Consider the following 12,353-nt stretch of genomic DNA (forward strand, 5'->3'; position numbering starts at 1 on the left):
GTAATACAGTTCAAATGCAGATTCAGAATAACAAATTCCTCTTAACAAATTAGGAATAGAAGATAAATTAACTTGATAAAGGGTATCTACTAAAAACATTGAGTAAATAACAAACTTAAAAGTGAAATTATAGAAGAATACCCCTTTAAAGTCAAGACAAGACCAAGAAGACCAATATCACTGCTTTGTATATAAAGATGTATTTGAGTTCTTACACAATGCAAAACAAAGGAAAAACAAAGGACTGGAAAAGATAAAATTGTCATTATTTGCAAATAATAGTACAGTTTATATGGAAAAATTAAAGAAAACCTTAAATTACTGAGACAATCTAATACAAGTTCAGGAAGATTATTGGATACTTATTACTTAAATGTAATTTAGTAATATAATTAACGAAAATCCCATTCACAAAGCAACAGAAAATTTAAGATAACCCGAAATAAATATTAAAAAATGTATAATAGCCTTATGAAGACTATTACAAAACTGTATTGAAGGACATAAAATAAGACCTAAATGAAGAGAGATATAAATTAAATAACAATACTTAATATTTACTGAGTGTTTACAATGTGCCAGATTCTAAGTGCTCTGACAGGTACTAACTCATTTAATCCTCACATTTTTTATAGGTTTTCATTAGCTGTATTTTATCAATGAGAAAAATGAGGCAGAAAGAGAGTTTACCTAAGACCATAGTACTGGTAAACAAAGGTCTAAGATTAGAAGCCAGAAGTCTGGCTCCAGTCCGTCCTTTCAACCAAGAGTCAACAGTGTAAAGATAAATTCCCCTCAAATTAATTTATTTATTCAATGTAATTCTAATCAAAAGCCTGAATGGCTTTTCTTTGAGTTAGACAAGCTGGTATGAAATTTCAAATGGAAGAGTAATGAGACAGAATGTAACCACTTTTTAAAAAACAAAAATAAGGAGGACTTATCCTCCCAGATACCAAGATCTATAAAACTAGTGCAAATAAAATAAATGTGGTATCAGTGCAGGCATAGAGAAACTCAAATAAACTAATGGAACAGAGCTTAGAAATATCCAGAAAATATCAACTTAGCATATGCCAGAGATGGCATTACTAATCAATGGGGAAATAGTGGAGTATCCAATAAATGATAAGAAAGTTAGTTAACAATATAAATATGCATGTATTTGTGTACATATATTACATATTAATAATCGTGAATAACACTATATATCTTTAAATAGTCAATATTAATTAAATGAATATGATATACTGATTTATATAAATTAAATATTTTAAATTACATAATTATTTATACATACAATTTTAAAATGTATGTATACATAAAATTAGGTCCCTACCCCTAAAACATACATAATAGAAAATTTGAGATGAATCACATGCCTAACTGTAAAAATAAAACATTAAAATTATCAGAAGCATTAGGAGGGTACCTTTATGACTTTAGAATAGGAAAAAAATGTATAAATAGGTCCTAGAAAGCACAAATATGACAATATAATTAATTTAGCCTTATAGTAAAAACCAATTTTTATCACAAAGCTATTTTTTGGCGGGAAAGGGTTGTGATGTATGTTATCTATAACAGATTGGTATCATGAGAATATTAAAACATCTCTCAAATATATAAGACATTTAACATAATAGAAAATGGGCAAACATATGAACAAATAGAAAGAAAACCCGAAAGTCTAATAAACATATGAAAGATTCAACTTCAGTAGTATTCAAGGAAGTATAAACTAAATGACAAAACAATGTTTCATTGCCTAGTGGCTGTTAATTATAAAGTACTCACAAGTACTAGAGAAGACATGCAGAAGAAACATACTAGGAGTAGAAATGTAAATTGATAAAGTCATTTTGAGTACACTTTGGGAAACATTAGTTCAAAACACTCATACAAAACGGGCAGCAGTTATGCTTTTATGTTTATACCCTAGAGCGTAAGTCAGCAAATTAGGGCCTGCTACCATCCATTTTTGTGAATTAAGTTTAACTGACACACAGCCAGGCCCATTTGTTTACATATAGTAATCTATAGTTGGAATTTTCCTACAAAGGCAGAGACACAATGTCTAAAACATTTACTATCTGGCCCTTTAAAAAAAAGATTGCTGATTCTTGAGGTAGAGAAACTCTTGCACATGTTTATAAGATATAAATATGTTTATCAGACTTGTTTTAACAGTGAAAAATTGTAAACAGCTTAAATTTCCATCAACCAGGAAATAGATCAACTATATTAAACTATATCATTCATATAATTATAAAAAAATATGACAATATAGAAGTGTAAGTAAACTTCAGTTTACCAATCCTCACTCCCCAGAAGTAAGCTCTATTAACTTGATATACATTTTTCCAACCTTTGCCTAGAGGAACGTAGGGATCACCATAATAGGTGTCCAAATAGTGTTGAAAAAATAAAGGAGTGAAAAAACAAACTGTTAACAGAGGTAGCTAGAGACTAATAACCTCACATAGGCATGAGAAAGAGTGGATTTTGTTTTACATTTTCCTAAATTGTTTACAGTCATTTGTATGTATTTTACTGGACATTTGCACTTTCTTTTCAATAAATTGATTATATACCTACCTATTTTTAAAAAGTTATCTTTTTCTTATTAATTTGTAGGAATTCTTATATTTTAGGGATATTAACCATTATTCCTTTATATGTTATAAATAGTTTCCCTGGTTTACCTTCTGTAGGATCAATGTTCTCAATTTTTATGAAATAAATTCTTTTTTCCCCCTTTATTGCTTTTGAGTTTCCATTCTTAGTTAGGAAGGCTTCCTTTGTCCTATATTTTCTTCCATTAATTTTAGATTTATTTTTCACATTTGGATATTTAATAAATCTGTAATTTTTATTGTATAGGTATGAGGTAGGGATCTGATTTAATTTCTCTTCTTCCAAATAGGTTGCTAGTTGTATTATTGAGTTATTTACCATTTCACCCCAAATTTATAATGTAATTTTATCATATAAAGATTCCATATATATTTTTTTTACTTTTATCTTTTTAATTATTTATTTCAGATACAGTTGACATTCAATATTATTTTCCATTAGTTTCAGGTGTACAGCATAGTGGCTAGATATCCTCCCCCCCATTAGTCTAGTACGTACCGGGCACTATGCATAATTGCTGCAATATTACTGATGGATTTTCTATGCTGTACTTTACATCTCTGTGACTATTTTGCAACTACAATTTCGTATTTCTTAATCCTTTCATCTCTCCCCCCAAGCCCAAGATCTCTTCCCTCTGGCAATGATCAGTTTGCTCTCTATATAGGACAGTGCGTTCCGCTTTTCACCATTGAGTACGGTATTAGCTGTGGGTTTGTCATATATGGCCTTTATTGTGTTGAGATATGGTCCTTCTATTCCTACTTTGCTGAGATTTTTTATCGTAAATGGATGGGGGATTTTCTCAAATGCTTTTCTGCATCTATTAGTATGACCACATGATTTTTATTTTTCATTTTGTTTATTTGGTGTATCACAAGAATTGATTTGTGGATATTGAACCAAACTTGAATACCAGGAATGAATCCCACTTGATCATGGTGTATGCCTTTTTTAATGTATTGCTGAATTTGGTATGCTAATATACTGTTGAGGATTTTTACATCTATGTTCATCAGGGATACTGGCCTATAATTTTCTTTTTTGTGTGATTTTTTTTTTGTCTGGTTTTTAAATCAGGGTAATGGTGACCTTGTAAAATGAGCTTGGGCGTTTTCCCTCCCCTTGAATTTTTTGAAATAGGTTGAAAAGGACAGGTGTTAATTTTTCTTTGAATGTTTGGTAAAATTCACATGTGAATCCATTTGGTCCTGAACTTTTGTTTGTTGGAAGTTTTTTTGATTACTTACTTGATTTTGTTAGTACTAATCTGTCAGTTCAGATTTTCTGTTTCTTCCTGATTCAGTCTTGGATTGTCTATTTCTAGGAATTTATCCATTTCTTCCAGACTGTCCAACTTGTTGGCATATAATTGTTTGTAGTATTTTTTTATAATCCTTTGTATTTCTGTGGTGTCAGTTGTCACTTCTCTTTCATTTCTGATTTTATTTATTTAGCTCCTCTATTTCTCTTGATGGGTCTGGTTAAAGGTTTATCAATTTTGTTTATCTTTTCAAAGAACCAGCTCTTGGTTTCATTGATCTTTTGTATTGTTTTTGTTTAGCTGCTATTTATTTCCCATCTGATCTTTATTATTTCCTTTCTTCTATTCACTTTGGGCTTTGTTTGCTGTTCTTTCTCTAGTTCCTTTAAGTGTAAGGGTAGATTGTTTGAGATTTTCCTTGTTTCTTGATGTAGGCCTGTATTGCTATGAATTTCCCTCTGAGGACTGCTTTTGCTGTGTCCCACAGATTTGGGGTCATTTCATTTTCATTTGACCTTTGCCATTTTAATTATGATGTGTCTTGATGTGGGCCTCTTTCAAGTCATCTTTTTTGTGATTCTCTGCACTTCCTGGACTTGTATATCTGTTTCCTTTGCTAACTCAGGAAAGTTTTCATTCATTATTTCTTCAAATAGGTTCTCAATTCCTTGATTTCTCTCTTCTCCTTCTGGTACCCCTACGATGCGAATGTTGTTATGCTTGATATTGTCCCAAAGGCCCCTTAAACTATCCTCACCGTTTTGATTCATTTCCCTTTTTGCTATTCTGAGTTGGTGTTTTCCGCTACCTTGCCTTCCACATAGCTATTCCATCCTCTGCTTCATCTAATCTGCTAGTGATTCCTTCTAGTGCATTCTTCATTCAGTTATTGTATTCTTCATTTCTGACTGGTTCTTTTTTATGGCTTCTATGTCCTTTTTTATGCTTGCTATGCCCTTTTTATGCTATGTTCTTTTTATCTCTGTTGAGGAGGTTCTCACTAAGTTTCTTGAGCATCCTTATTATCATTGTTTTGAACTCTATCTGGTAGGTTACTTGCCTCCATTTCATTTAGTTCTTTTTCTGGAGTTTTCTCCTGTTCTCTCATTTGGCACATATTTCTTTGTTTCTTCATTTTGGCTACCTCTCTGTGTTTGTTTCTATGTATTAGATGGATCAGCTAGTCTTGGGTGGATGGCCTCATACAGGTGCCCTGTGGGGCCCAGTGGTACAGTCTCCCTGATGACCTGCACTGTGTGCTCCACCTTGTGTGGGTTGTGTGTGCCCTCCTATTGTAGCTGAGCCTTGACTGCTGTTGGCAGTCAGTGGGTTGGATTGACCCTCAGGCTGAGTGGCTGTAGCTGTGGCTACATCCACAGCTTATGGGCCACTGTGCAGGGGGGCTTAACCCACGGATTGGGAAGTCACCTCAGTGGGCTTTGGCACTTGCTGAGACCACCCTTTGGGTGTGCCACTTGTGGGGCTAATTGGGTGGTGTTGTGTGGTAGTGTGAAGGTGGCCTCAAGATATGGTGGTTCTGTGGCATCTTGTGATGGGCTCTGGTGCAGGCCCAGGTTAGCCACTGCCTGAGACTGAACCAGGACTACCTGGTAGAAAGTACAGAGCAATCGTGGTTGACTGCTGTCTGTGTTGGACCTGGAGGCATGTGGGAGAGGCCATGCTGTGAACCAAGGATGGCTGCCAACAGTACTGGGTCTGGGGTAGCTCCACAAAAAGCCCAGGTACCCCAAGGCCTGCTGCTGCCTGCCAGCTGCCCTACCATAAAGCTCAGTCACTGAAAGAGCTTTGGGTGGTATGTGACTTGGGTGAGGTGAGGTCTCAGGGAGTCACCAGGGTGGGACAAGTGGTATTCACCTAGGAGATTCTGGTTTGGCACCAGTGCTGACCCTGGGAGCTACTCAGCAAAAGGTTCAGAGCACAAGGCCAGCTGCCATCCACCAGTCCCTGAGAGTTGTTCAATAAAGACTGTAGCATAAGCCAGGTCTGGCTGCTGGCCCTGAAAGTGCTTTAAGAGGCACGCAAGTTGAGTCCAGTTCTTTGCTGTTCAGAGTCTCCTGGTGTGTATGGGGATGGGGCTGGCTGCCAGTTGCAGAAAGTGCCTCCAGCACTGTGAGTTGGATGGGGCAGGGTCTCAGGGAGTCACCAGTGTGGAGCAAGCAGAGTTCACTAGACCAATGCAGATTCAGAGTTGGCCGTGTTCCGGCAGGGCTCAACTCAGGAAAGGTGGTGCCTGCCTGTAGGCTACATGGGAGGTGGGCTCAAAACAGGGAAAATGGCGACTGTCTTTGAATTCACACAACTCAATTTCTCCCTGTAAGTCTCTGGCGCCTTCTAAGTCACCGTCCCTGTGCCAAAGCCCAGGGTGACCACCGGAGAGCGAGTGAGTCTGCGCATGGGCCCTTTAAGTCTGCGCGTGGGCCCTATGTGTGGGTCTGGGTTTCCAGCAGCCTTCCATCTCACCTGGATGGTCAGACTCCCCATAGTTTTTCAAAGCCAGATGTTGTGGGGACTCCTCTTTCTGGTACTGGTACTCTGGGCTGGGGAGCCTGGTGTTCCTTGCTCCTGGGGAGGGTGGGGGAACCCTATATAGCTGAACTATCCCTCTCAATTCTCAACTGCCACTCGCAAGAACAGGAGGTCAGTCACTGTGCATCTCCGCCCCTCCTACCAGTGTTCTACCAGTCTCCTGGCGTCTTCTTTATATTCTTTGTTATAGGACTTCTATTCAGTTAATCTTCATATGGTTCTCCAGGTTGATTGTTCTATAATTTAGTTGTAATTTAATGCAGTCATGGGAGGAGGCAAGCACAGCGTTTATCTACTCTGCGATCTTGGCCTCCTCTCCAAGGTTCCATATACTTGTATTCCTGCATCTCTTCTTCTAGTCTCTATTCTGATCCATTTGCCTATGTCTATTTCTGTGCTATCACATTCTGATTATTACAGCATCTTTACAGTAATTTTTAACGAATGGTAAACCCCCACTCATTAAGCTTTCTTAAATATTTTTGGAAATTCTTACATTATAAACTTTAGAATCAGTTTTCCAGGTTCCAAAAAATTATTAAGCTTATAATTGGAACTGTATTATGTTTATACTGTTTCCCTGAAAATAAGACCTTGCTGGACAATCAGCTCTAATGTGTCTTTTGGAGCAAAAATTAATATAAGACCTGATATTATATTATATTATTATATTATATTATATTATATTATATTATATTATATTATATTATATTATACCTGGTCTTATAGTAAAATGTGACTGGGTCTTACATTAATTTTTGCTCCAAAAGACGCAAAAGCTGATTTTCCGACTAGATCTTATTTTGGGGGAAAGTTGGTACATTAATTTTAAAAAGATATTTAAGGATATTAAAATCTTCCCATCCAAGTTTCTCTATTTTTAAACATACTGAGGAATAAATGAAATACACAAGTGTGTTAGTTTCAGGTATACAATGTAATGACTCAATATTTGTATACACGGTGAAATGATCACCACAATAAGTCTGGTTACCATCCGAGGCTTCTCTTTTTAAGGTCATGTTTTGTGATCCTTAGTAATTTTATATTTTCCTTCATATGGTCTTTTTTAGGTATTTTAAAGTTTACAGTTATTGTGAATATGCCCACCAACCATGTATTCATTTTTGACTGGTAGTTATTGTTACCAGAGAAAAGCTTACTAATTTTTGTAATGTACCTTAACACCAGCTACCGTACTCAATGCTTTATTAGTTTAAATACTTTTTTTTCTTCATTCTCTACAGCTTTCTAGGTAAACAACCGCATTATGTGAAAATGACAATTATTTCTTTCTAGTTGGAAAATAGTGTAGTATTTACACCACTTATTTGATTTTTCTAACTGCATTAGTGGAGCTTCCAAACAAAGTTAAATAATAGTGGTGACAGCAAACATCCCAAGCATATTAATGGTTGCAATGGTAATAACCTCACAATTTCTCTATTTTTTCTCAAGTTAATGTCAGGTTTGCGTCTGGCTTCCTATAAATACTTATTTTTTAATAAAACCTTTCACTCTATTCTTATCTTATTTGGGATTCTTACTCATCTCTCCTCCCTGCAAATGAGATCTCACATTTTTTCTCATGGCCTCAAGTCCTCCTGGGACCTACTTGCAGGTCCACATTCTTGTTTTACATGTTCAGTCAGTCACCCAAGCAGAGAGGACAGAAAGAAGTGTTCTGGGGGCCGGCCCGGTGGCTCAGGCGGTTAGAGCTCCGTGCTCCTAACTCTGAAGGCTGCTGGTTCGATTCCCACATGGGCCAGTGGGCTCCCAACCACAAGGTTGCCAGTTCAATTCCTCGACTCCCGCAAGGGATGGTGGGCTGTGCTCCCTGCAACTAGCAACGGCAACTGGACCTGGAGTTGAGCTGCGCCCTCCGCAACTAAGACTGAAAGAACAACAACTTGAAGCTGAACAGAACCCTCCACAACTAAGATTGAAGGGACGGCAACTTGACTTGGAGAAAAGTCCTGAAAGTGCACACTGTTCCCCAATAAAGTCCTGTTCCCCTTCCCCAATAAAATCTTAAAAAAAAAAAAAAAAATGTTAAAAAAAAAAAAAAAAGAAGTGTTCTGGCCAATGTTCCAATGTTCTTCCATTATTCCCATTACTTTATTAATTTTGACAGCTGCGTACTAGTGATGTAATAATTTATTAAATATCTCCCCAACACATGAACACTGAAGTTGTCTCTTTCTGTTAATGTCTCACAAATACTGCAGCAATAATAATCACAAAATCTATTCCTATATTCTTGTAGCTTTAAGTAAATATTTCTGTTGGACATATTTCTAGAAGTGCTACAGAATTATCAGGTCAGAAAGCACAGGCATTTTAATTTTGACATGTAGTGCCACCTTGTCCTCCAATAATTTATTCTTACAACAATAGAGTAGACACTGCTTCCTACTTTCACACTCTTACCAATACCGCATGTCATCAAATTGTAAATTTTCTGCCAGTCTGACAGGCAAACAAACCATCACCACCAACATAAAAACAACCTATTTTGTTACATTTTCCTGATGACTAGTGATGTTTAAACATCACAATTATTTATTAACCACTTGTACTTATTTTGTGATGGGACTACTCATATCTTCTGATCATTTTATTATTTGGTTGTCTTGCTTTCAAATAATTTGTAGGTGCTCCTTGTGTATTAGGGATATTAACTCCTTATACATATATATCACAAACATTTCCATTATTTGCCTTTTCACTTTGTCTACAATATGTCTTTAACCTTAACACAGCTATTTCCAGAATAAATGAATACTTGTTGTATTTCTAAAAATATGGAATAAAACTTTCTTAGAATATTAACTACCAAAATGAAGAACACTGTATTCCAGAAAAACCGTATCAGCACATATCTGAACAAAATGGCCAAGAAATACATTAATCTCTCTTCTAGGATATAGATTAAACTGTCTGGAATACATCTACTTATACTTGTGATACACAAGAATTTCCACATCTACCATGTCATTTTGTTCCTTAAGGATGTCTAAAAACAAACACATTAACAGATAAAGAAAAACTAACTTCTATATACAGTAGTCCATGTATGCACATTCTAAAAAAGCTGATTCATACAAACCAAAGTAGTATTTTTCATGTATTTTCTGTAATAAAAAAAAACCTGCCTGACATTTTAAATTCCATGAAAATCCCAAATGTCACAAATACTAAATTTAAAATACAATACATTTTTAGAAATTCTTTATATATTTTTTATTTTAATTCTGTGTTTAACATTTTTTATTTTAATTTGTATGGTGATAAATATCTTCTTTTAATTTGTAACTTATCTTTTCACTTTATTTAAGGTCCCTGATGAAGATAAATTCTTAACTTTAATACAATAGAATTTATCAGTCTTTTATAATTAATGTTTTATGTGTTAAGAAATCCTTTCTAACTCCAATGTTAGAAAGATATTCACGTACATTTTCTGTTGAAAGGTTTATTTTTTAAAGTTTTACTTTTGGTATTTAAGACATTAATCTGAAAGGGATCAGGGTGAGAGAGATTAAGAAGAATATATCATATATATGTATATACATACATACATATATATATATATATATACACACACACACACACACATAACTAATATATGTATGTTTTAGTTGAGCATCTAGCCTCATTGTGAAACTAATAGGTATGAACTATGAAATGTATCATGGTACTGGTCTTTCGGTATCACCTTAGTCTACCATCATACTCCAGCATAAATAGAATATACATTATGTTTAGGAAGCTACCACATAAAAAATGAAGACTTTGGGGAATATAAAATACCCTGTATTAGTGATTTTAAAACTATAAAATAAATATTTCAGAATACAAAAATGCAGTTATATCACACATAAAAATGTAGGCCCTCTTTTGCTATTTTAAGAAAACCTTTTAAATAATGTTTTCCTCCCAATTTGTCCCAATAGTTTTTTTTTGTTTTTAATTCTCCATGCTTGCTTTGAAAGAGACAAGGCGATCAGCAAAGCCTCCTCAGGGCTTAAAAACATTAGCAATACACTTGTGTGACTATAAAAGGACTAAATTCAATAATACATAAAAGTGCTTAACAAATAACAAAGTTAGTTAATAGTGTTTCTTGACGTTAGTTGAAGGTAGAAATATGGGAATATTCTCCATCCAACTCATTTCACCTTTTCCAATGTTTACTTTATATGTTTTCTTCCTACTTTCCTTGAATGAGGGCTTCTGTTTTTCTTTTTATTTATTTAAGTGTACAACTTGAAGAGCAGTGAAATATTCTCAATGTCACTACACATACTTAGATTCTAAGGAGTAAAAATTTCAAAGGAGAACTGAAGCTACCTATCAGCACCCAGGTGACCAGCATCTAATTCATTTTCTCTGTTACAGTTCCAAGTCAGAGATGGACAGTATCAGGAAAATGAAATAGAGTAGAGGCAGAATTATGTGAACACTGGTTATGAGGCCCAGCAGTCATGGTAAATTATTATTTTGCAGTTGTGCCAAAGTGAAGACAGACTATAAATACCTTTAATAATAAAACTTAATCAATGTTAACAGAGCCATAATTCATTCCATTCATAATAGCTCCTCCCTAGCTAGTGCCAGTTTTAGTTTAATAATAAATTAGTCACCTGTGCTCGTTTTTCCATATCTTGGCACGTTCCTAGCTGTTCTTCCATTGCAACTCTGATTTGCCTTGCTTCATATTCCAATTGCCTTCTGGTCATATCTGTTTGTAAGGAAAACTAAAACCACAAATAAAATTAAAATGTAAATATCTCATGTTTTTGTGTCTATCAGTAAATACCAACAAAGAAAAGGAGAAGGAAATATGTGTAAGTTCTGGTGCATGAGAAAATTATATTTTACTCCAAGGAGTCCTAAAGCTTAGATTATAGGCGCTAGGCTCAGTCTGGGTCTCAGATACGAAATGAAGAATTTGAAACATTTTTCTTGTCCCATGGCCACAAACGTCTTTAATTAAACTGTACTATTTCATTTAAAATATACATTGGTCCAGTAAGCTTATCTTTACTTCCCTTATGATTATTCTTCACTGAAGAGGTGTGATTTTTAATTATTAAAACTGCCATATTAATTTGAACAATATAGAAAAATCAAGAAATAGATCCATCATCAAGTTTATACCTCAATTTAAGGTAAGGATTACCATATACACGCAGACTAAACAGAGAATTTCTCATTTGTAAAATGAAGGTAATGGGATAAGGAAAAGCTTTTATGTACCAGAGATAATCAGAAACTATGAGGACAAAATCAACACAAACTTTTTGGTAAAAATACAAAAGTGAAGCAAAGTTGAAACAAATAAAAAGAAGTATTCTTCACAGAGTGTTAATTCATTCAATAATTTATTAATCCTCTAATTAAAATCCTCTAATTAAAACTGCTAGGCATACAAAAGGATGAAAGGGACAAAGGTAATGAAACTTATAAACACATGCCCCTAGAGGTAATAAAGACTAAAAATATGATTAAAAAAAAACAACAGGAAAGTTATAACGTGTCATGATTGGAATAAGGAAATGCCATAGATTTTTCATGCTCTATATGCCCAATGCAAAGCGAGACACATGTCTGACTCAGACTAGCATTCTGCAGGCCCAAGGGCCAATTGCATTGTCAGTTGACTTAGAGGAGCTCTCACTTCTTTCCTTTGCAATACACGGATGACATTCATATACAGAATGTATTTCTATAGGCATACCCAAATTATGGGTTGCAGTATAGAAGAAAGTCTGCATGTTATTTCTAACTCCTAATTAGTCAATTGTAACTCCACTCATATGTCCTCCACTTCCCAAATCCCCCTGCAAAAAAAAGTTTAACATGACACAGTATGTTGCAATAATGTGCTTCAGAACTGATA

The 12,353-nt window shown here is 34.9% G+C and overlaps 1 protein-coding gene across 19 annotated transcripts in view; it reads right to left on the bottom strand.

Moving 5' to 3' along the window:
* The window catches only part of APC (APC regulator of WNT signaling pathway), a 241,039-nt gene that overhangs the window by 49,269 nt on the left and 179,417 nt on the right, over positions 1–12,353 (bottom strand). For 18 of the 19 annotated variants that reach the window (XM_074328601.1, XM_019727779.2, XM_019727781.2 and 15 more), the window contains one exon: positions 11,095–11,208. The exons of the other annotated variant lie outside the window; for it this stretch is intronic. In XM_074328601.1, coding sequence (XP_074184702.1) covers positions 11,095–11,208 — 114 coding nt within the window. The remainder of the gene's footprint in view (positions 1–11,094; positions 11,209–12,353) is intronic. 19 annotated transcript variants of the gene reach the window in all.

The sequence above is a fragment of the Rhinolophus sinicus genome, linkage group LG03 (assembly GCF_036562045.2).
Source record: "Rhinolophus sinicus isolate RSC01 linkage group LG03, ASM3656204v1, whole genome shotgun sequence".
In the NCBI taxonomy this organism is placed as follows: domain Eukaryota; kingdom Metazoa; phylum Chordata; class Mammalia; order Chiroptera; family Rhinolophidae; genus Rhinolophus; species Rhinolophus sinicus.